Source organism: Lepidochelys olivacea, assembly GCF_965140295.1.
Source record: "Lepidochelys olivacea isolate rLepOli2 genome assembly, chromosome: 15".
NCBI classification, from domain to species: Eukaryota; Metazoa; Chordata; order Testudines; family Cheloniidae; genus Lepidochelys; species Lepidochelys olivacea.
In genome coordinates this window covers 27,109,926-27,133,802 of record NC_140425.1, presented here as the reverse complement: position 1 = coordinate 27,133,802, position 23,877 = coordinate 27,109,926, and the positions used below count along the sequence as shown (strand labels likewise).

Genomic DNA, 23,877 nt, shown 5'->3' with positions numbered 1-23,877 from the left:
TGCTTTCTGGCCAAGCTGTTCTAGCATTGGCTACCAGCATAGCATTGACATCTCATCACACAATGAAAATGTCATGAACAGATACTCTGCTGATGACATCATACATGGCTGGTGCATATAGTTCCTTGTCCTCCTCATCATCAAGGTTAGCAGGTGCATAAGCAGTGATGATGTTGCCATTGCCATATCTATAAGAAAATCTTGCCACCATGGAACATACAGAGATAGGAGACCAGCTTCTCAGGGATTTATGAGCGTTCCTTGACAAGGTCAAGGCAACACTGTCAAGACTGATACAGATGACACCCTCACCACTGGGGGCTGACCATAGACAATTATAGCCATTAATAATCACCTTGGCAGCAACACTCCAACATGTCTCGCAGAGTCCTGCCATAAAAATCCTGCACTGGTTCCACTCTCATTGTCATTCACGTGACAAGAGAATAGGAGCACCAATGGTTCTCAGGGTGAGTATGTTCCAAAAAGCAAACATACATTATGTATGCAGGCCAAAATCCTGAGTCCCATCATTTGATGACAGGGTCGGTTCTAGTCAGAGTAATATTTGTCTAAAGTTCATACCATATCCCACTCTACCTACTTACTATCTCTTATTCACTATCAAGATGTTGACTTCTGCCTAGTGGTTTGGGGAAATTTATGTTAAAATGTCAAGTCATGAAACTCTGAAAAAGTACTGGATTTGCAAAGAAGCTACTTTTTTGTAAAACATTAATAGTATTTCAAGACATTTCCACCGCTACAAAGTGCTACTACAATGTCAATAACATTATTACAGATTTTAAAAAGACTAAAACAAATGCAAGTTAATAAAATGATGTAAAAGACTTCTAAAACATTAAGTGACTATCAAATTTATAAATAGCACCAGTGAGTTTGGTTTTATTTACATTATCTTATTTTTATACTTATATTTTAATCTAGAATGAGCTAAAGTGACCTGACACCTGTTGAAGAATGCAACACACACTGATGCCACAATTCAAAAACACTAATCGTTTCTTGAAAATAAAACTAATGACTCACACTAGTACTTTTCTAAGACTTTGGTTCTGATTCTGATTTCACGGTACCATACCGTACAGTACAAGTAACTCTGCTAACAACCGTGTAGTTACCCTGGTGTAATATTTTACATTGAATTTCAGTGCTTTTAAAGGTTTAAAAATTAGACTCAAAGTTATTGCAACATTTTAAAAAAATGTCTATTACATTTCAAACACATTTACATCTGTACTTTATATGTGCCATATTAAGATATACGAAGCCAAGCTAGGATTTCAATAAGGCACAGAAATGTAACTGATTACATTGTGGAATGTACTACATTCTAACTGTTATGTCACAACAGTTCCCTAAATACATGTCAAAACACACATTGTCACATCTTATTTCTAAATTATAGCACCATTAGACCTGTCCTCCATACTGCAACCTTTTTACATAATACAAACTTAAAAAAATAAAACTGAACATCAGATACCTCACAGTTCTTCAAAATTTCTGAGTCTGTCCTTCCACTCTTTTGTATATCTTGCATAAAGGAGGCCAGCACTTCAACAGAACCAGGAATTACAGAGGGGCTGGTCTTCCCTGAGAAACTGGAAACTCCATTCGGATTGGATGAAGGACTACTTCTGTTGAAACATGAAGAAAAACATTTGAATTATTTACTGTGCCAAATGTTGTCCAACAACAGTACTCAAAATAATACACTAGTAATACAAAACCCTTTTTATGTATTGATTTCTCATTCTGAAACCCAATATACTAAAAATCAGATTGATCTGATCACACAAACAAGGTTATTTTTCCCCTCAAAAAAGTGAGAAAATTCATAAAACATGTTGTGATAACTTAGGGAATCAATGTATAATTTATTAATTCTGTTTGAAATTATGAACTTTTTGCATATTTGAGTACTTATCATTATGAACTTTACTGTATTCTTGCCTCATATTCCTTGTCCTAAGGAGACAGAGAGAGATTCCTTAGTGTCCATCTCTGAGTAGGACAGTTGTTAAAGACCATCAACAAACCCAGACAGAAAAATGGGATGACTACATCCTAGGTGAAAGCAGTTTTCTCTTGCTTGGCTGCAGAGAGTAAAAGGGGTTTAAGGAGTGGAAAATCTCCAGAAGAGAACAAAGAGACAGAAGTGTCAGAACAGGGGGTTAAAAAACACAAACACTGAGAACTTTGGAATGATTCAAAAAAGGCAGGTTTCTGACCAGACAAAGCTAAAGAAAGCGGCTGCAGGGGCAGAAAGGAGATTCAGAAGAGAAGCCTGAGCTGGAGGAGTGAAGTCTCAGAGAAGGGATTTGGATCCCTGAGAAGAAACAGATTCAAATCCTGAAGAATGCTCACAAGTGGTAATGAAGTGAGGGCAGGTAATGGTGTGTAGATGTGTATTCTTTTGTCTTGATCTGTGTATCTCTGGTGCTGTTTAAAGCAAAAAGTGATTGTTCTAAAAATCTTTTTGCAAAATCTGTGTCTATTTGCTTCAACTATAATATGTCCCCTGAAGGGGTAAATTATAAACCAGAGTGCCCACAAAAATGGAGCTCTGGGAAAGGGCATGTTTAAGTTACTGGGGACTCTTAGGGAGTTCAGCACTGGTCCTGGGAACTAGGGCAACTGGGCCCAGGGATCCCACTTCCAGAAAGGGTACCACACAGAATCTATGCCCAGGCAGAGTGCTAGAGAAGCCAGAGTCAAACAAAATCATCCAGTGTCGGGATTCAAACACAGCAGTTTAGTGAGTGAGATCAACCAGGGCTACAATTTAATCACAAATTATAAATCCCTGTTTTCCAGGGAAATGCATCCTTCCCTCTTTCTATTGGGAATCTGGTACAGTCCCAAAAAAATCTCTGTCCTAGCCTTAATTCCTACTTGGAAATTCTAACCTTCACAGGAGGTGAAAGTATAGGGTAAAGCCACAGAAAGCTTATGTGCTCACTAACCACTTGGGGTCCTTGCTGAACTAGTAATCACAGTCCTACACTTGATTAGCTACCTGGTAGGTTCACTAGCCCAGATTTAGCTTCCTGGCACAATGGAGTTATCTGCTTAAGTGGACAGCTTTTTGTATTCCTTTTCGTGTTTTGCACATTACAGTTGTCTTGCAGAATCCTATTTCATATCAGGATGTTTACAATATATTTTCTTTGTTTTTATGAAGTGTAAAGAAAAAGAAAAGAACTGCAGTGCCTCCTTCTGGATTGATAGATATTATGAGACCATCACAATTACAGAATTTTTAATTTTTCCTTCTTGTCTTTATAAAGATGTACCTATAGATAGAATAAGAATTGGTAAGAGTCAACAGGTATGTTCTGTTATTTTATAGCTTTATTTAACAAAATGCTCTGGATACAGACTGTCATTCTTGGCTCAACATTTATTGTGTCACCTGCCTGGAAATGGTGACTGTTAGCAGTTTGAGTGACAGACTAAAAGGTTGTCTAGTTTCATTCTAAGTACCTCTCTATCGTCTAAAGAAATGAGATTTTGTGGCTTTCAACAGCAATACTCATTAATCACAATAGATAGTCCTATCCCTCCTACAGCAACAGTATACTAAAGGAATAGAATTATCTTTATTCATTTCTCAATGCCAGAAAACACATCAGTATTACAAAAGGCTGTGCAAGATCACAACTGTCACTCACATGACACTGACATAACTTATCCCGGACTGAATGGACCTAATCCAAATCCCACTGAAGTCAATGGAAAGTATCACATCGACTTTATTGGGCTTTTATCAGGCCCAAAGCGCACAAGAAGAAAAAAAGTTCAACCTTGAAAGGAAGAAAGAGACAAGTTGGAAAAACAAGGAAGATGCATTTTAAGAACAATAAATAAATGTGAACTGTGATGCTTCCTCCTACATTACAAAATGTAAGTACAGGTAAATGAATACAATTACTATTTTAATAAGAAAAGGAGTACTTGTGGCACCTAAGGTGCCACAAGTACTCCTTTTCTTTTTGCGAATACAGACTAACACGGCTGCTACTCTGAAACCTATTTTAATAAGCAATTTTATCATAAAAGTGGTCTTATATTAGCTCCATTTAACATATGAAAGAACAAACTATTCACAATATTATATTTGGGTAGAAGTGGCCTATATACATTTACATACAGATTTAATAATACAGCTGCATTCTCTACAGATTTAAAATAATAAAGAAGTACACCAACAATTGAGGTATTATTTCACATGTATGCTTTGGCCCTTTTTTGTCACCTTTCTTTTTGTCCCAGCAGAAGCTAACAAAGCCGCATAATAAATTCTGAAGCTTCTACTTTAGTGAAACAAGACATCACTTCAAATGAGTTTAGGCACCATCCAAACAGAAAGAGACAAAAAAGAGCTGTAGTCCAATACATATTTCCTCTTTTAAAAATATACATATTAGTTTGTGCTATACATTATCATTACCTGTTAGTATTCAAGTTACAGCCAGAGTTGTAGGAACTTCTGATGTCAGATTCTATAGAAGAGTGAGAGAGTTCTTGCACAGTTTTCACCAAGTCCAAATTTTCCATATTTTATTCCCCAAAACGATACCGTTGTTATTCTTTGAAAATACAGAATTATCATACTTTCAATTCAAAAAGCAGTTTGGCTTCGTTGTTTGATTAAACAATTTGATTAATCTTTAGATCGGGGTGGGAAAACTGTGGCCCAAGGGCCGCATCCAGCCCTCCAGAAGTTTTAATCTGGTTCTCGAGCTCCCGCCAGGGAGCAGGGTTGGGGGCTTGTCCCACTCCGCGTGGCTCCTGGAAGCAGTGGCATGTCTCCCCTCCAGCTCCTAAACATAGGGGCAGTCAGGGGGTGCCGCACACTGCCCCCACAGCTCCCATTGGCCGGAAACCGCAGCCAATGGGAGCTGCAGGGGCGGCGCCTGCGGACAGGGCAGTGTGCAAAGCTGCCCGGCCACACATCCGCATAGGAGCTGGAGGGAGGACATGCCGCTGCTTCTGGGAGCCACTTGAGGTAAACGACGCCCAGAGCCTGTACCCCTGACCCCCTCCTGTGCCCCGACCCCCTGCCCCAGCCTGATCCCTCTCCTGCCCTCCGAAACCCTCAGTCCCAGCCCGGAGCACCGTCCTGCTCCCCCCAAACCATCATCTTAAAGTTGCTTTTCCAAGCAGCAGCTGATGAAAATTAACTAGACTCTGTTTTTTTCATTGCTGGTATTTAATAATTCAGTAGGCAGCAGTGAAACTGAGAAAAGTCATGTCTGAAAAAATTACTTCACAGGCAGGCACTGCAGCTATCTCCATGAGAGGAGGATCTAAAAAAACAGAAGCTGGGGAAAGGGTAGAATACTAAAGATGCACACCTCCCTAATAGTCAGAGGTGCTTAGAAAAAGAAAGCTCTTTCTCCCTTCTAGCAGCCAGAAAAGATGTGGAAAAGCTTCAAATTTATCAGACACCTAAAAGTGGATACAAAAAATAGAGGTCCCAACCAAAGTTCAGGGACAGCTTCTTAGCAAGAATCCCAGCATTCACCCATTTTCCATCAGCCTGAAGTCATGGATTATGTTCCTTAGCAGCAAATTGCTCCTGGTATTTGCTGGTGGCTCTCCTGACACCATTCTCTCATATTGGCTCTGTCTGGTAAGTTTAGTCTTTAAACTAATGGGTGTCTGGCAAATTTGCATCAAGCTCCATGTTAAAAGTTCCTGGATTGTGTCAACTGTTGATCCAGCCCAGGAAAGCCAGAATTTGCTCCCTCGGGAATCCATTAGTACTGCTCTACAAGTCAGCAAAAGAAATCATTATAGAACAATATGAGGTCCTTTTCTCCCTCAAGGCCTGAATAAACTGCCTTCACTGCACTCAGACTCAACCGCTGCCTCAAGAATAACAGTTCAGGACTGGTCCACTCTTGGTTATATAACAGCATCTGGAATAATTTTCAAACACAGTTGTCACATGATTTGCATCTACAAACAACACAAGAACAAACTATGTTACAAGTGTTCAGAACCTATGCCATGGACTTGCTGGAAGTGGAGAGGTGAACTACAGTGTGTGGTTTCTGTTGGTTGATCATTCCAAAAATAAATGGTCAATTGACTAATCAAATAATGTCAAAAATAGCCAAATATTGTAAAGCATTAATTGATCAGAACATTAACAACAGTAACAAAAAAGAGTATGACTTTATGGTGTCCAAAAATCTTAGATGGATACTTATACCTAAGTACAAAAAACGAGTTACTTAACTGAGTTATTTTAACTCAGAAAAATGCAAAACACTATTAAGTGGAGTTCTGAAAAAAATGATAGCATAATTATATTTTATAGCAATATTAGGTTAGCATTTAAATATGAAGTTACTCAAGACTTAACAGTTACAAAAGAAAAGAAACATGAAATTAAACAAAAACAAACACATGGCAACTATAAAAGAAAAAAAGTCATTTTTAAATGCACTTATGCGAGGCCAACTCTTCAAGCTTAATGGCTGTGCATCTAATTTTCTTTGTGTTAGGGAGAAGGTTTAATGACTGAACCCTCCTCTCAGTTTGTACATTTGTCTAGTCAGTTTAGATAGTAAACACTTTGGGACATGGACCATGTCTTTTAAGTTGTTTAACGTGCTTTGTAAGCTGCTACGTATATTGATGGTCTGGTATATGATGATATACATGCATACACAGAATGTTTGTTCTGAAGATTACACCCAGTTAAGATGCTCAACTTTCTATCAGTTCACCTTTTCCCCCCCAAACAGGTAGCGAAGTGAGCGACAAGACATTTAAGTAGGGTTGCTAATCGATAGCATGAGGATGCAAACAAAAGTAGGCTGCTGCTGAGCTCTGGGCGTTCTTGCTAGAATATCTGTTGACGATATTTGACATTGGTCAAATAATAGGTGACCAACTGGCCAGTCAATTGACCAGCTTGCCAAGCCTAGTCCTGTCCACATTACAAATTTTAACGTTATTGTAACAGGATCAGGAAATAACTCAGCTGTCATGGGGTCCCTTATTTTGGTTGTTCTTGCAGTACCGATCAGCCCTTACAGTCCCAAACACTGATCTTCCATTTAGTGTAGAAAGACACTAAATTAGACCAGTCTGCAAAACTAACCCTTATGTGTTTTCCCTCAGATGAACTGATGCAAGTTTTTTAATAGAAGTTAAATACCTGTGAGAGTAAAAATATGGAGAAGTCAAGTGCACATAAAATTGCATCTAGATTGCTCTGAACTTTCAGCATGCAGAAACAACATTTCAGACATTAAATGTTGGCTTTTTTTATCACTCTTAAAATAACTGGGCCATAAAAGAAACACATTTGATCACTAAATTTAATTTGGGAGAACTAAACCACTTCAATTACACCAGTGCTTAAAAGCGTGACGAGTAACCTCCAAACTCTTTTACAATTTTAGACTATTCTCACTTTTAATTAAACAGAAAAATGACAGGAAACATTTCCTGGACTCTATTCTTACAGGCCAAGGTACATCTCAGAACAAACTCTAGGACCAACTCAAAAAAACATGAACTAAACATGTATGCTGGTGAGCTGCTACACCTACACCAACACCAGCACATTTACAGTGGGGATTACCCCCCTCATTTAACAACCCCCACCTCTGAGCAGCATCTGGTCCCTTTGCCCTCAAGTACTTTCCTCCCCTCCCACTTCAGGCCCTCTCTCTGTCCACTATCTCTCCCCTTTCAGGCCCCCATCCTCCCTCACGCCCCTTCCCTCGCATTGGGTCCTCCCCCACCCTCTCCTCACCTCCCACTAGTTCCTACCCCACCCTACTGGGTCCTCCCACTCCCTCCAGCCTCTTCTCCCATCTCTCCCTCACTCCTCCCAGCTATCTCCTCAGACGCTTGCTCTCCTCTCCCCCTCTAACCCCGCCTCCTTTCCGTGGGTTTCCTCTCCCCTAGAGCTCTCCGCCCCGCACCCCGTTCCAATTTCCCAGTCCAGGCTCCGCCCCTCTCCTCTCATTGGGCGGCTAACCACCGCGTTTTAGACTGTTGACAGGGCTGCTACCCCAGGATTGGTCAACAAGACCGCCACTCGCTGTTGGGGGCGGGGTCGAAGCTATAATTGAGGACGTCTCGCCTAACTGGGACTGAGGGGGGAGGGGGCTGAAAGCCGCGGCATACTAAGGCCCGCGTCACTGGGTGTCTTCTGCTCCAGGGTCCCATGTCTGGGCTCGCTCCGCCCTTACCTGCATCTCTGCCTGTTCGGAGGGAAGGGTATCCTGGTTTCAGCACTGCTCCCCTCCGGCGACCGTTAGGCGGTAAACAAGCACCAGCCGCGATCTCCTTCCTCACGATTGGCGGCTGGGATTCGAACGTTCGGGGGGGGCAGAGGGCACGAGAGACTGGCCCCCTCGCGATGATTGGCTGTTCTGGCCGCGCGCCAGACCCAATCGTGCGTCGTTATTGGCTGAGGTGCGGGAAGTACAGGCGAGCCATATCGCCGCGTTCGGATTGGCAGGTGCGGCTGCGCGCCGCACGAGTACCCGGGACATGATTGGCTGATTGGTTTTTGCGCTCCGGCATAGTGTGCGGGAGGACCGGCTTGCCTGCGCATGCTCAGTGAGGGACGGTGAGGGATTCTTGCGGATTGGAGATGCGCAGAGCGCTCATACAGTAGGAAGTGTATTACGTATGCGCAGATGGATGTCTGTGGTACTGTCTTGGCGGGGGCGCATGCGCAAAACGGCCGATGCGGATGTTGTGGGACCTGTGCTGACCCTCCCTTGCCTGTAAGTAAGAAGGGCCCCGCCTGGCGCCTTAGAGTGGTTGGGCGCGCGCCTGACCCCGAGCCCCCTTTGATCTGGACTTCAGACTCCAGTTCTTCGCTGCGGGTTTGTCAGGCTACAGGCAGGGGCCCAGCTGGGGAGAGAACCCGGCTCCTATCCCTGCCCCCCCTTCCCCCCGCTCTAACCCTCCATCCCCCCTCTGCTCCCAGAGCTGGGGAGTGAACCCAGGAGTCCCGGCTCCTATCCCTACCGCCCACCCCGCCCCTCCGGTCCCAGAGCTGGGGAGTGAACCCAGGAGTCCCGGCTCCTATCCCTACCGCCCACCCCCCCCCCTCCGGTCCCAGAGCTGGGGAGCGAACCCAGGAGTCCCGGCTCCTATCCCTACCGCCCACCCCGCCCCTCCGGTCCCAGAGCTGGGGAGTGAACCCAGGAGTCCCGGCTCCTATCCCTACCGCCCACCCCCCCTCTGCTCCCAGAGCTGGGGAGTGAACCCAGGAGTCCCGGCTCCTATCCCTACCGCCCACCCCCCCCCTCTGCTCCCAGAGCTGGGGAGTGAACCCAGGAGTCCCGGCTCCTATCCCTACCGCCCCCCCCACCCTCGCTCTGGTCCCAGAGCTGGGGAGTGAACCCAGGAGTCCCGGCTCCTATCCCTACCGCCCCCCCCACCCTCGCTCTGGTCCCAGAGCTGGGGAGTGAACCCAGGAGTCCCGGCTCCTATCCCTACCGCCCACCCCTCCCCCCCTCCGCTCCGGTCCCAGAGCTGGGGAGTGAACCCAGGAGTCCCGGCTCCTATCCCTACCGCCCACCCCTCCCCCCCTCCGCTCCGGTCCCAGAGCTGGGGAGCGAACCCAGGAGTCCCGGCTCCTATCCCTACCGCCCACCCCCGCTCTGCTCCCAGAGCTGGGGAGTGAACCCAGGAGTCCCGGCTCCTATCCCTACCGCCCACCCCTCCCCCCCTCCGCTCCGGTCCCAGAGCTGGGGAGTGAACCCAGGAGTCCCGGCTCCTATCCCTACCGCCCCCCCCCACCCTCGCTCTGGTCCCAGAGCTGGGGAGTGAACCCAGGAGTCCCGGCTCCTATCCCTACCGCCCCCCCCACCCCCGCTCTGGTCCCAGAGCTGGGGAGTGAACCCAGGAGTCCCGGCTCCTATCCCTACCGCCCACCCCTCCCCCCCTCCGCTCCGGTCCCAGAGCTGGGGAGTGAACCCAGGAGTCCCGGCTCCTATCCCTACCGCCCCCCCCACCCTCGCTCTGGTCCCAGAGCTGGGGAGTGAACCCAGGAGTCCCGGCTCCTATCCCTACCGCCCCCCCCACCCCCGCTCTGGTCCCAGAGCTGGGGAGTGAACCCAGGAGTCCCGGCTCTCAGTCCCCCTTCCCACTTTGCTCCTAGAACTGGGGTGAGAAGTCAGTAGTCCTGGCCCCTATCCCTGCCTCCGCGCCCCCCCCCCCATTCTCTCTTTTCTCCTACAGCTGGGGAGGAAATCTAGGAATCCCAGCTCTTGTTCCTTACACACCCATCTTGACACCCCGCCCTCCTCCCCGAGCTGGGGAGAGAATCATAGAACTGGAAGGGACCTCGGTCCAGTCCCCTGCAGTCAAGCCAGGACTAAGTATTATCTAGACCAGTGGTTCTTAATCTTTACTGCAGCATGCACCCCTTTGGTTATCCAAATATGTTCTCGCACCTCTTATGAAAAACCTAGATATATTTTGTTTGTATATTACAGTAATTGTTAAAAAATGTATAATAAAAACCTAGGTTTGATGAAACAAAGTAGTTGTATTTACATGACTGTGCTTAATTTGTGTTTTCAATTATTTACTTTCTAAAAAAATCTGGCATGTCTCACACCCCAGTTTAAGAACCACTGATCTAGACCATCCCTGATAGGTGTTTATCCAACCTGCTCTTAAAAATCTAGGAGTCCTGGCTCCCACACCCCCTTCCTCTGTTCTAGCCACAACTGCACAAACTCCTTTTCAAAATTGTCTGTTTTTCATGGACTTAGAACTGGGTTGTAGAACTTCACTTAAGGTCTTGATGGAGCCCCCAAAAATATGCCTGATGGGGACCAATATGGGAGTTCAGCCAGCAGGACAATGCATCGGCAATATTGAGCCTCCTGCTTTGTCCCTCAGCTGTCAAGGCCCTGGTGGTATCTCCAGTGACTGAGAGAGAGGACCCATCTCGCTCCCCATACACTGGAAACCCAGGCTGCAAACCAAACAGAGCAGGTGTTCAGACTTTTTATAAACTTGACCTCACATTCTACTACTTTTTTCTTCTGCTTCCCCAGGCTTATGCTCACAACCTCAACTCTATCCTAGAATCCTTTATGCTGCTAATAGTGGGACAGGTGCTTGTTAGGGTGCTGCCAGTGTGTGAGGGAATGAAAGCAGACTTGCATGAACCACAGACTGAGAAGCACTGAAACAGTTTGTGCAGGCCTTACTTACTTAACTATTAACCCTAGTCAGTGACCTTAAGTGGATGGTACTCTTCTTAAGAAATAGATACAAGTTATTGCAAGTGATTATTTGCATTTCAAAATAAACACTGATGTTTTGGACTAGTTCTTAGTTGCCCCAACAGACATACATACACACAGTGTCAACAGGGTGCTAGTTGCTTTACAGACAAGTATGAAGATAAGGTGCCTGTTCCAAAGATACTATATTAGAAGGGGAAAAAACTCATCTCTTATCTATATGCCATAATTGCTTACCATGATGAATAATTTCCAGTCTGTGTTTTAAATCAGATCATGGTCCCTTGCTGACCTCTTCCTAGCTGATCCTGCAGTAAAAGCATGATGCATTGTTTTTACTACCACAGTTATTTCCTTGACAACTGATATTGTAAGTACTGGATTGTGACTTCACTGCAGGATGAAGCAAAAGGAGAGGATGAGCTGTGAAGGAGAAAGCCATTAGTGAAAACACATCTTAAGTCACATAGGAAGTATTTATATTTTTAATGTATAAGGTGACCTGCAAATCAGTATGATAATGCTGATTCATTAAATAATGCTACTCACTTGGGTAGCACCTTAATAAGGCAGGTATTGCATGTCTTAGAGATGGGTGAAATAAGCTATCGGTAAGAGACTTGTTTAATGTCATACGGTGGGTCAGGGTAGAAGGAATAGGACACAGGTGTCCTAACACCCAAGTTGTCCACTACTCTTTTTGTAGGTGACACCCTTGCATTTAGGAATATGTGCTGACTGCTCCAATTAGGAAGGCTAGCAGGAGAATATTCAGCATATTAAAGTACTGACTGTTCTTCTTCCTAGCCTGACTGTTAAGGGCATTTTGCTAAAATTGATAGTTTTCTCAGTTTGAGTTGCAGGATATATTTAACCAAGAGACACCAAGACAGTTGACTATTTAGAAGCCTTTCATCAAAATGGAGTGATACTTCTGTGTCTTAAGTGTGTGTGGAGACTTCAATAATTAAAATCTCCAGTGTGCTGTTGGATGTTATAAATAGGATATAATAATTGCAGAGCTTTCAAACTGTACAAACCTCCTGATCTAAGGAATTCTGACAGACTTGACATTTCTAGGACTGTATAAAAAAACCCTGGGATGATACTGTTTTTATATACTAAAATGTTTCCCCTCATTAAGCTATATTAATGATAGCAAGGTACCACCCATTCTGAGTAGGACTATGGTTCACCATTATTTCCTTTCTCTCCTACACGCACAATATCTAACAACTTGGGGGGGGGGGGTTTAGACCCTGTTTTGTGTAAAGTGAAATCCTGGTAGGTCAGTCTTGCTCTGGACATACTTGTTTTAGTCATTTTTTATAGCTGTAGCATCAAGGAACAGTAGCAAATTCACATTAGTCTGCAAGCATTAAGCACTCCCCAAACCTTCTCTATTCATGTGTGATGAGTAGCTCAGACAGTTATCCTTTGTTTCAACTAAGGTTATATAAGCAACCAGTTACTGACAATAGTAACTGAGTTGGAGGAAGGGGAAAATTGTTACCATAACTCATTGCTCCTATGCTTTGAAGAATTAAATGTTGCTTTATGGTTTCTGCAATAAAACACTGCATTCCCATCTTTTAGTTTTTAGTGCCACCAAGTGGCCAGTTTTACTTGCTCATTAAAACTACTCAAAACTATTTCCGTTTTTCCCCCTTTCTTGTACCAGTGTAGATTTATTACTAGTTGAATGTTAACATTTTTCATCAACTGCATTCAGGACATACAGTTCACGTAGTCATTCTTTTGAGCCAAATAAGTAAATATTTAAAGCAAAACAAAGACATTTATTATCTTAACTTAGAGCCCAAGGAACAGTGCTGTTTGATAACACTAGAAATCTGGCCTCATTTGTGTAACCACAGAATAGGTGGTTGCAGTGCAAGCTTCCCTGCACTTTCAGGCCTGTAAGGATCAAAAACCCTGACTAGGAGGGATCACCTCCAGGTGTGAAGCATTCTGTCTTCATAGCCCATTTGCTCTTTCACCTGCTATCTTAAACTGTCAGTGTCCATTTTGATGTGGAAACAAACAGTTATGAAGGGAAAAATAGAACCGGAGGAGTGGGCACAAAAATCATGAATGAAATCACAAAGGTTTGATGACAGGAGCAACTTATGGCAAACAGCAGAGCACAAAAGATTCTTAATTTGAAATCAAGTTGATCAAGCTGGTATACTGATAAATTCAGTAACGTCAGTGCAGCATGAAGTACCAGCAAGTAAAACACGTTACTTCCATTTATTTTAAAAATTAGAATGGGAACCAGGAATAGTCTCAAAACTATAGGAACTATTAAGCTAATGCAAGAATGAATCTGGACTTAAGGATATCAGGACTTGGTGGGAGTTTTGCCTGAGTAAGGACTTCCAAATAAGATTTTTATGTAGCCAGGTGCATAGCCTTCTCTTTCCATTAGGTCTTTACCCCCTCCTTTTCTGGTATATGGGATAATATTCGGACCGTTGCTTTCTTGGGACCAGGATTTCACCCAGAGTGTATAAACCAAAACTGCTTCCCTATTTGAATGCTGTTTTGAACCATTGTTTATATCAAATTTCCAAGACAAAGTAAACTTAAAAGAATGATGTGAGCGATTAGTTTATTTCACCAGAACTAACTGCATCCTAAAGCTCAAATTTGGACACTTATTGTGTGAGGCTTTTCTCCGTTAATAAGTGTTTTCAGGTGCCACTTAACACCTTGATTTTGAAATTTAGTCTGTTTTAATTTAGTGGCTATTTTACAGATGCAACAAAATAAGTGGCCAAAGTTGTTATTTCGTCTGTAAGGCAACTTCATAACATTCATTTGAAATATTTAGCATTCCAAATTTGACATATCTGTAACAATGTTACATAGCTAGTTTATAACATCTTTTAAAATGCATTGGTCATATTAGGTTAAACTAGATCATGTTAAAACAAGGCATTTTCTATTTCAGGTTCCAGTCAAGAGGAGTTTTTGTTTCCATTTCCTTATGAATGCTTCAAGTTTGTTTCATTCCTCAATCTTACTAACCAACATAAATACTTTGTCTTGGAGGCCATGGCTTTGGAGGCAGCAAAAGTTTTTATCCCCCCGACTGGCTGTACCTTTATTGCCGGTAGCAGGAAAGAAGAATTCTTGTGATCTTCTTGCACTAAGTGAAACAGACTTAGAAGAACAGTTTGTAAGAGGTGATGGCCCAGGAGGCCAAGCAACTAATAAGACAAGCAACTGTGTGGTCCTGAAGCATATTCCATCTGGGATTGTAGTCAAGGTAATTCATTTATTTGGTTCCATTAAATAATTGAAACCAGCCTGATTATATTGTGTTATTTTGACAAATAAAATATGCAGAATTTTAAAATATGGTGTGCAGAATTCTTAATTTTTGGTGCAGAATTCCCCCAGGAGTATAATAATTAGACTTTAAAGAGCTAAATGATAAGATTTTTTTTTTTGAGGCAATCCTTTCATTCATAGGAAAAGTAGGCAGCACCAAATTTGCATTCAAATCTTGCATCCAGTTAAAGGGATCCTGAAATTTTCCTCTTCAATAGCTCCTATATCTAAAGAACTCCAAAGTACTTTATAAACTTTAAGCTTTCCAACATGCTATGCCATAAGGAAATTTCTCCATTTTACAGATGGTAAAATGGAGGGACAGAGTTTAAGTGACTTTCCCAGGGTCCTAGAGCAGGGAACTAAAAATCAGAACTCCTGGCTCTCCCTTCCCTATTACAAATGCAAGATGAGACTACAGATCCAACAAGCTTGGTACAAACTGAGCCTACCTATTGCTCCTCAAATTACTCATAAGTAAAAATAATTTATCAACTAGGGGCTGCCCATTGATCCTTATGAGACAAATTTTTGCTCACTAGCTGTAACTTAATATCTTCCTTTTACTCTGTATAATTTAAATTCAGAAGTAACTTCAAAAGAATGGAGGAGCAATTTTCAAGTCTACCAGTGAGAAAGGATTAAGACAAAAATCAGTAGGCAAAACTAGAAGAACCCTTAAACAATAAATGCTACTTCAAAACACTAACTTCATGTCATCTGATGGCTACCAAAAATGGTTTGCCGTTTACTGCTATTGCAGAAAGAGAGCGGCTAGCTCATTTAAAATGGATTTTTTTGAGCCATTAATTTAATTAATAGACTTCATAATTGTTCTAATCATTTCTTGAATGTTACCACATAAAGAGAACACTTTTCCTTTAGAAACTGTCATGACACAAATTTGGCTTCTTATTTCCTTGTGCACTTTCCCTTACTAGTCTGAAATTAAATCTCTTATCAGGGTTGCTTTTTTTCCTTTCAGCTAGTACATAAATAAAATCAAATTACAAGCCAAGTATTCTACTCCTTACTCATATAAACAGTTTTAAATTTTAGGATTAATTTATATTAATAAGGATTTTACAGGATGAGGCTCTGTAGTAGTACAACATGTTTAGTAAAAGGAAAAAATGTGTACGTGTAGAATGAACAGAATTAATTTACAATAACAAATTTTTTTTTAGTGTCATCAAACTAGATCAGTGGAGCTGAACCGACAGAGAGCCAGAGAAATCCTGCAGCAAAAAGTTGACCTCTTTTACAAAGGTGAAAATAGTGACATTTTCAAAGAGAAAAGAGCAGCTGAGAAGAAAAAGCAAGAAAAGAAAAAAAGAGCAAAGGAGAATCTAGAAAAGAAAAGGCATATTAAAGAAATGCAAGAATCAGATGCCAAATAAGTGTGAGAGAAAATACCGATTTGGCTTGTCAGGGAAAGAGGAGAGAGTTTGTTGCTACCCTTGAAACATGTGTTAGAAGTTTTCTGGCTTAATGCTGTTAAGACTTCATAATAAACACTATTAAATTGTTGAGTTTAGTGACCTGCTATTAGTGCAAGGCTAAAGTATTTAGCCCAATGTTAATAGCAGTCATATATTTCATCTACGGTGGGCATCCTGGTACACTCAGATTCAATATAATCGTCAGTTCATTTGTGCCAAGTTTAGGACAGGTGTGATAAGAAAACAAGATCCATAAAACCTTAATTAAATGGATGTTACAGGAAAACGCTATCCACTTTTGTTAATGGAGGGAAAAACTCAAATCAGCTGAGAATATTCTTCTCTCACGGTGAGAGGATTTAGACACAATCTCTAATGCTTTCATGCTTAAGTCACATAAAGATGAGGACTTCTCCTGAAACATAGTTGGCCTTATCCTATAGTCCGTACTCAGGCAACATTTCCATTTAAATCAGAATCCCCTTTATAACTTACAGTAGACAGGTTGGATGAGCTATAAAAAAAACCCTCTCATTTCTAGTAGGGTTGTCAATTAATTGCAGTTAATACAAGCAATTAATACAAAACAATGAATGTTTTTTTAAATGAGTTACTCGCACAGCTTTGTTTTGACCTTCTTACTTACTGTACTACATTACTTGGTGGACACTGGCACAGTTCTACTGTATTCTCATGATCTGGAGTGATTAAATATCAGAAAAAGTTAATGGAGCAAAGCACCAAAAGTTTAGGTCTTTTGAATGGGAAGTTTATTTTTAAGAAACCTCTGGATAAAAAGACAGTTATCTGTAGCTATTGCAAGACTGAATTCCAGTACCATCGAAGTACTTAAAGTCTGCAGTACCACATACGTGCTAAACATGCTTTCACCTCCAGTTCTTGTGCTACAGATAACCCTCTGACAGCAAATGAATCCTGCCAGCTGCGACAGAGTACACTTATAGAGTTTCAGGATTGCTACAAGCCCATGGATCAAAGTACAACAGTTTAACCAGTACTATTGCAAAGTGCATAGCTATGGAGTGCAGACCACTCAACATTGTAAACAACAGAGGGCTAAGACGTTCTTCAAATAGCATCTTCTAATTAGTCGTATACCTTGCCCTCCCAAGAGGCCATTGCCAAGTATTTGTGATGCCTATATCATGAGAAGACTACAAAGTTGGAGCTTCTGAAAAATGCACTAGCTGTTGCTTTGGGTGGTGATCACTGGACATCCTTGAGCAATCACAGCTGTGTTGGAGTCACAGCACACCTAATTGATGCTGCATGGACACTGCAATCATTTGCTTTAACGGTAACACACATTGAAGAGAGACATTATGCTGAAACATATGCAGAGTGCTTCTTGGATGTTGCGAAAGAATGGAATATTCAAGAAAAGGTAACAACAATTAGTACTGACAGTGCACACAGTATGATTGCAGCAGCCAGTCATTTGCCTTTTGAACACATGGCATGCATCACGCACAGTCTGCAGCGATCCATTACAGTAGCACTCGATGGTGGTTTAGAAAACGTGCTGGCAAAATGTAGAAAACTTGTGGGCCATTTCAAGCACAATCCAGCTAACAGTACAGAGCTAGAAATACAACAAACTGCAAATGGACAGAAACAAAAACCTCTTGTACAAGATATTTCAACCAGATGGAACTCCACATTGGGTATGGTTCAGTTCATGCTTAGAAGTAAAGCTGCTATCACAGCCACATTAGCTCTTCGAAAGCCCAATCTATCAGTGCCACCAGATAATTTTGAAAAACTGCAAAAGCTAGAAACACTACTTGAGCCTTGCAGGGTTGTGACTGAACTCCTTGGGGGGAAATTGTATGTCTCGTGCTCCGTGGTTTTACCCGCATTCTGCCATTTATTTCGTGTTATGGCAGTCTCTGACAACCCAGCATATGTTGTTCGATTTTAAGAACACTTTCACTGTAGGTTTGACAAAATGCAAAGAAGGTACCAATATAAGATTTCTAAAGATAGCTACAGCATTCAATCCAAGGTTTAAGAATCTGAAGTGCCTTCCAAAACCCAAGAGGGAAGAGGTTTGGAACATGCTGTCAGAAGTCTTAATAGAGCAATGCTCTGATGCAGAAACTACAGAACCCGAACCACCAAAAAACAAAATCAACCTTTTGTTGGTGCCATCTGACTCAGATGATGAAAATGAAGGTCTGTCAGTCTGCACTGCTTTGGATTGTTATCAGGCAGAACCAGTCATCAGCATGGAAGCATGTCCTCTGGAATGGTGGTCAAAGCATAAAGGGGCATACAAATGTTTAGCATATCTGGCACGTAAATACCTTGCAACGCTGGCTACAACAGTGCCTTGTGAACGCTTGTTACCACTTTCAGGTGACCTTCTGATAAGAAGCGGGCAGCATTATCTCTCAAATGTAAACAAACTTGTTTTTCTTAGTAATTGGCTGAACAAGAAGTAGGACTGAGTGGACTTGTAGGCTCTAAAGTTTTACATAGTTTTGTTTTTGAGTGCAGGTATGTAAAAAAAAAAATCTACATTTGTAAGTTGCACTTTCACGATAGAGATTGTATTACAGTACTTGTATGAGGTAAATTGAAAATACTGTTTTTTACAGTGCAAATATTTGTAATCAAAAATATAAAGTGAGCACTGTACACTTTGTATTCTGTGTTGTAAATGAAATCAGTATATTTGAAATTGTAGAAAAACATCCAAAAATATTTAATAAATTTAAATTGATATTCTATCATTTAACAGTGCAATTAAAACCGATTTTTTTTAAATCATTTGACAGCCTTAGTTTTTAGACATTACATCTTTGTCAATTGAAGAAAGATGTGAAAACTAACAGACAAAGATGTGGAGGATACAGTAGGTTGAAAGGAACGTCTGAGTTCACTCATCTGAACCATTTTTATGCAAAATTGTCCCTTTCCCAAAAATGTATTATCCTCCAACATCCATAGTTTGCACTGATAAGTCTCCCTTTCTTTGGGTTTCATTGTCCAGTTTCAGTAGACAGTTTTACTTAGTTTACCTTGCAGAATTTTGATGTGACTGAATACCAGTGTTATGCCATTGTCTTTACTATATCACAATACACTTGAATAGTTTCACCTCAGAAAGGGTCTTTATTCTGTTTTTAAAATTTCCCCAGCTTTATTTGAATAGGGAGCATCTGCTTAGTTTTATTAAAGATGTTGATTTAAAATCACAAGGGAAGAGGTGATCTTCCATCTTAATGGAGTGGTGATGGGTTTTTTTACAAGGTGTCAAATCACATCCCTAGAACTTTACGGTATCTTTCATTCTTACACATATCCCACACTTTGCTTTTTATAAGTAGCAATGGAGCCGGCAAGCAGCCTTACCTGCTTCCTCCAGAGACTGACTGCATCGGGCCAGTGCTATGGATGGAACGTCTCCAGCAGTCTGCAGCCCTATTCCTTAGTCTGTTCCTGGACTTGAGGCTCTTGCATGAAGGTTAAACATTGGCCTATCTACTGAGTTTTTGCACTTTTAACATAATGTTGATTAAAGTGACAGTACATACAGTTTTAATACAAATGGTTAATGAAAATAAGCTTTATTACATCAAGTAATAAATACATACAAAGATGCAAATAACAGTTTTAGTAACTTATCCAGAATTTTGTTTTTTGGCAAACTTACAATGAAATCTTCAGCCTTAGGGTGAAAATTAGTTTTCTGGGACCTTGTTATTGTTTGTTAGGTTGCTCGATCTTCTGTATTTATAACTCATGCACTTTAAATGGACTCCAAAGCACTAACAATCATGCAAATGCTTATGCAAAAAAAAAAAAAAAAAGGATTATTTCTAAGCAGGGTCTATGCTGTATGGCAAACTGTGTGAGTATAGCCAACTACTAGGTAAAACATGCTACCAGTGCAGTTATTTAAAAAAAAAAAATCCTTAGAGTTTATGTCAAAGGTTGAAAGATTGACCATGTGGGGTTAAGTGAATATAGTCAAAGAAATAAAAAGAATGAGACGGTGGCTGGATAAGAAAGGAACTTAAGTATAGGCTGTGGGAGAGAAAGCATTCCTCTGCATGCAGTTTTAGTCTTAACCTTTTAGAAAGAATTTGGGGAGTTTAACATCTAAAAAAATGCAAACCCTCAGTAAATTGAAAAATCTTCTTGTTCTTAACTGTACGTTTTCATAAGGGCAAAAAAAAAAGGGTAAAACGCTCAAAATAAAAAGATTCATCTGCATGTTTCAAAAGGAATAAGTATTACATTTTTCTTCATAAAGAGCTGGAAAGTCTTGTAACTTAATTAGTAGGCTAGGATCTTGCATTCCGTTCAGTCTCAGCCAAGCATTCCCGAACTAATCCTCTAGCGTGAATGATGCCTGTAAAAGAACGGAAGACTTTTGAAGTATCAGGTTAGGTGACAGTCGAAATTCAACAAAGCGGTTTAATGTTTCTGTCCTAAACTAGCTAGCAAGGGTGCTGCAACGTACCATAACTAAGGCAGCGGTGGCAGCAGCATCCCACCTGCAGTTCAAGCAAGTGAGTTTGGTTCTCCTAACTGGCATCTTTTCACAGATGAACGCCGGAAGGGACCATTGTGTTAAACTTCAGTTAAATGTGTCCTAACCAAAACCCTGAATCCAAGCACCTGTGAAATTAAGTTCCACATTCAGAGAGAGATCTAAACTTTGCAGCGCAGGCTATTTTAAACTGCAAATCTTAATTTAAAAAACAAATTGGATCTTGCATAATTGTAATTTGAAAATTTGCTAAAAATAATTTAATCAAAAAAACCTGATCTGTCCATCGAGTAACTTTTGCTTTGAGAGGAAAGGAGGACTTGTGGCACCTTAGAGACTAACAAATTTATTTGAGCATAAGCTTTCGTGAGCTACAGCTCCCTTCACTCCTTTTCTTTTTGCGGATACAGACTAACACGGCTGCTACTCTGAAACCCGCTTTGAGAGGGTGTCTCTCAACTCAGAGCCATAACTGTCACCCTGCCTTGAAAGTCAAAGTCTAAGCTCCACCAGTGGTAACAACCTTGAGAGTGCCAGCATAGACAGTCCACCATTGTAAGCACTATGTTGTGTAACCTTGCTCAGGTCTAGTTGACATGAACTAGAATTTTCAAAAGCACCGTTAAGTCCCAGCCTTAATACTTAAAACACTAGTGGCAGATCTAGACGAGTGCTACCGAAGTTCACAGCAGCCTGTGTTCAGTCCAAGGGAGATTTTGGCATGACTTTCCCCGTGCAGACAGGGCTACGCTCTGGCACCAAGGTTTCAGGGCAAGAGAGAATAGATTGGTTTCTGCTCAGAGCCCACCACCATTGCTCCTTAGCTGGGTGGAGGAGTTGCTGTTGAGCAGCAGGAGATGCTTAGCCTCATCCCACTCAAAGTACATTGCCTCTGAAGGACTGCCAGCCCGGAAGCTTCATGGTCACAGAGCAGCCAGTGATTGCACCCAAAGAAATAATTGTTCATTAAATAATTACACTAGAAAAGTTAGGGATACAAGGATTTTCAAAGGGTTAAATATATATGCACACTAGAAAATTGGTGCCTGTACCTATGGTATGCACAGATACAGACTCAAAGCAGCACATTAGAGTTTATGTGGCAAGGTACCCAGTTTATGCAGCAGAGCTACCCGAATTAGGTAGAAAACAGACTGTTAATTGATTTCAAAGCTTGACAGCCTGTGTGGCTTTTAAGTTGGTGGAGCACAAAGACAGAAGTCTCCTGCAGGAGGAATGATCCATATACCTTCCCGCTCCTGTGCGGGACACCTGCAAGATTCCCCCAGCCCCACCCCATCATACTACTGTATGCTCCCCGCACACACACTTAATTCCTCCTCATAGGAACCTCCTCCACTATTGAGTGGGCAAGTTTTTCAGTCAGAAGATGTCAGAAAAACTGGCTGATATCCATGAGCCCTATATAAATACATGCTGTAATGTAGGAAAGCACAACTTTAATTTAGCAACTCAACTGTTCAGCAAGCAATTGTTCATGCTGACAGTCTGAACTTTTCCAAGTTTCTTCTACGTCCTTCTCATTAGCCTATAGCCATTCTTGATCTATTTTGACACTGACTCAGCGAGTGCAATAAAGAGACTCCTGCAACATTGGTTTTAGTCAGCCCAGATTCCACTTTACCACTCTTATCAGCAGACTTTATTACATCCCTTCCAAGAACAGCTACTATTCATTTTATTGCACATTGTGGTAGATATATTACTCTCCCCTTAATGGTTGGGCCTTACATACAGCTGGCTTAATGCCACCTTTGCACTACCCAGCTGCTGGGCTAACCAGAGACCATTTTAGCCTCTGGCACAGGATAGAGCAACTTGGGGAACTGCCTTGCACTGAGCTGCCCATGGCCCTTGTGGGTCACTCCAGCAGCACTTCAGGAATGTCCTTGACATGCCTCCTGCAGGGGATGGTGTGGAGCTGGCTGCACCAGCTGTAGGGCATGCAGTGATTTCCCCAACGGAGAGGAAAGGAGACTCACTACCCTCTTTTGCTGGCCAAAAGGAACTGTGGACCACGGATGAACTGGGCCCTTAGACTCTAGTAGCTTCAGGCTCCCTTAGATGTACTTACATCTGCTTACTGACGTATGAGGCAGTCTAAGCAGATGGAACTTAAACAGAGGAGCCAGGAGGAGCAGAAATACATGTGACAGAGGAAGATGCTGGCTAGTTCAATGTTAGCCTCCTGTTTGCTTTTCCCCCCTATACTCCTCTCTACAGGCCCCTCAATATGCAAGTTACCACAGCACAGAATCTCTTCAAGCAAAGATACATTCAGTTAAGATTAAGTGGACCAGCTGGAAAAGTGATGTATAAGTGATACTTTGGTACATGGTTTGGAATCTATGGAAGAGAGTTTAGGCGATTCTAAGTAAGTCTTTTGGGAGCCTTCACTGATGTTATGTACACAGTGAGGGGGCTGGAAAAAGGTGCAAGTTACACTAACCTGTACTCCCCTCTGTACACATGAAATCCATTCAGTTGTTGGTTGGTCACGTAGAAAGTGAATGGGCTATTGCTAAGCTATGTTAAACCAGCAACTCATAACTAAACACACTAAGTCAAGCCAGCTGTAAGTTTCCCCATCTCTGAAATAAGGAATGTGGGGAAAAACGGTTTGGAAATAATGGATCCAAAACACTGTCCATTCTAATAAAAAAAAATTACCTCGTTTTAGCCTCTCCATGGCACTTTTACTTCCAGCATATGTAGGTCTAATTTCTTTTCCTAATTCTTCTATGATAGCTAGAAGTTCTGCATATTTGCTTTGTGGTACTTGACTGCTGCTGGTACCCTACAGTTTGAAAGAAATTAATCTGAATTATATATAGCAAAAAATAGCAGATTAAAGAAATCATAAGAATCTATTTCATAATGTGCTCCCGTTGATCATGGTCACTTGCACTAAATGCATCAAGTTTATAGTTTTACAGGATTTTAAACACGATGCTGCTTTAGCCTCTGCTCCTGCCATCAGATACGATGAGGTACCATGCAGTTGCAAGGATCTATCAGGGCAGATCTGACTGCAGGGCTGGGACCTTTTAACATTTCATCCGAACAGTATTGCAAATCATTAACTAGCCCAACGCTCAAATTCATCTCTCTCTCCCTCCATTTGTTCTAATTTTAAGTAGTAGTACAGGCAAAAACTAACCAGACATGTTTTCAGAGTATGTTAAAATAGGTGGGGAGTCAGTAAGAGAGAGAGAGAAGAAAGCTGTCCATATGCCACGAGAAGGCCTCCTTCTCCCTGTTAAATGGTAGAAGCCACTCC

At 41.8% G+C, this 23,877-nt stretch overlaps 3 protein-coding genes across 6 annotated transcripts in view; 1 reads left to right on the top strand and 2 right to left on the bottom strand.

Moving 5' to 3' along the window:
* The window catches only part of MPHOSPH9 (M-phase phosphoprotein 9), a 42,065-nt gene extending 33,584 nt beyond the window's left edge, over positions 1-8,481 (bottom strand). The window contains exons 1-3 of one of the 2 annotated variants that reach the window (XM_084648896.1): positions 8,247-8,481; positions 4,478-4,616; positions 1,508-1,661 (exon numbers count right to left, since the gene is read on the bottom strand). In XM_084648896.1, coding sequence (XP_084505022.1) covers positions 1,508-1,661; positions 4,478-4,584 — 261 coding nt within the window. In that variant the 5' untranslated portion in view covers positions 4,585-4,616; positions 8,247-8,481. The remainder of the gene's footprint in view (positions 1-1,507; positions 1,662-4,477; positions 4,617-8,246) is intronic. The other variant, XM_084648897.1, reaches the window with a different exon arrangement.
* Positions 8,482-8,591: 110 nt separating this feature from the next.
* MTRFR (mitochondrial translation release factor in rescue) lies at positions 8,592-18,753 on the top strand. The gene is given in 4 exon segments (XM_084648904.1): positions 8,592-8,724; positions 8,727-8,789; positions 14,230-14,547; positions 15,800-18,753. Coding segments are annotated over 4 exon segments (627 nt in total). The 5' UTR covers positions 8,592-8,691; the 3' UTR covers positions 16,013-18,753.
* A 475-nt stretch (positions 18,754-19,228) lies between these two features.
* The window catches only part of CDK2AP1 (cyclin dependent kinase 2 associated protein 1), a 34,382-nt gene continuing 29,733 nt past the window's right edge, over positions 19,229-23,877 (bottom strand). Inside the window, exons 3-4 of one of the 3 annotated variants that reach the window (XM_084649620.1) lie at positions 23,268-23,394; positions 19,229-20,435 (exon numbers count right to left, since the gene is read on the bottom strand). In XM_084649620.1, the coding sequence (XP_084505746.1) occupies positions 20,368-20,435; positions 23,268-23,394 (195 nt within the window). In that variant the 3' untranslated portion in view covers positions 19,229-20,367. The remainder of the gene's footprint in view (positions 20,436-23,267; positions 23,395-23,877) is intronic. The other 2 variants (XM_084649621.1, XM_084649619.1) reach the window with 2 other exon arrangements.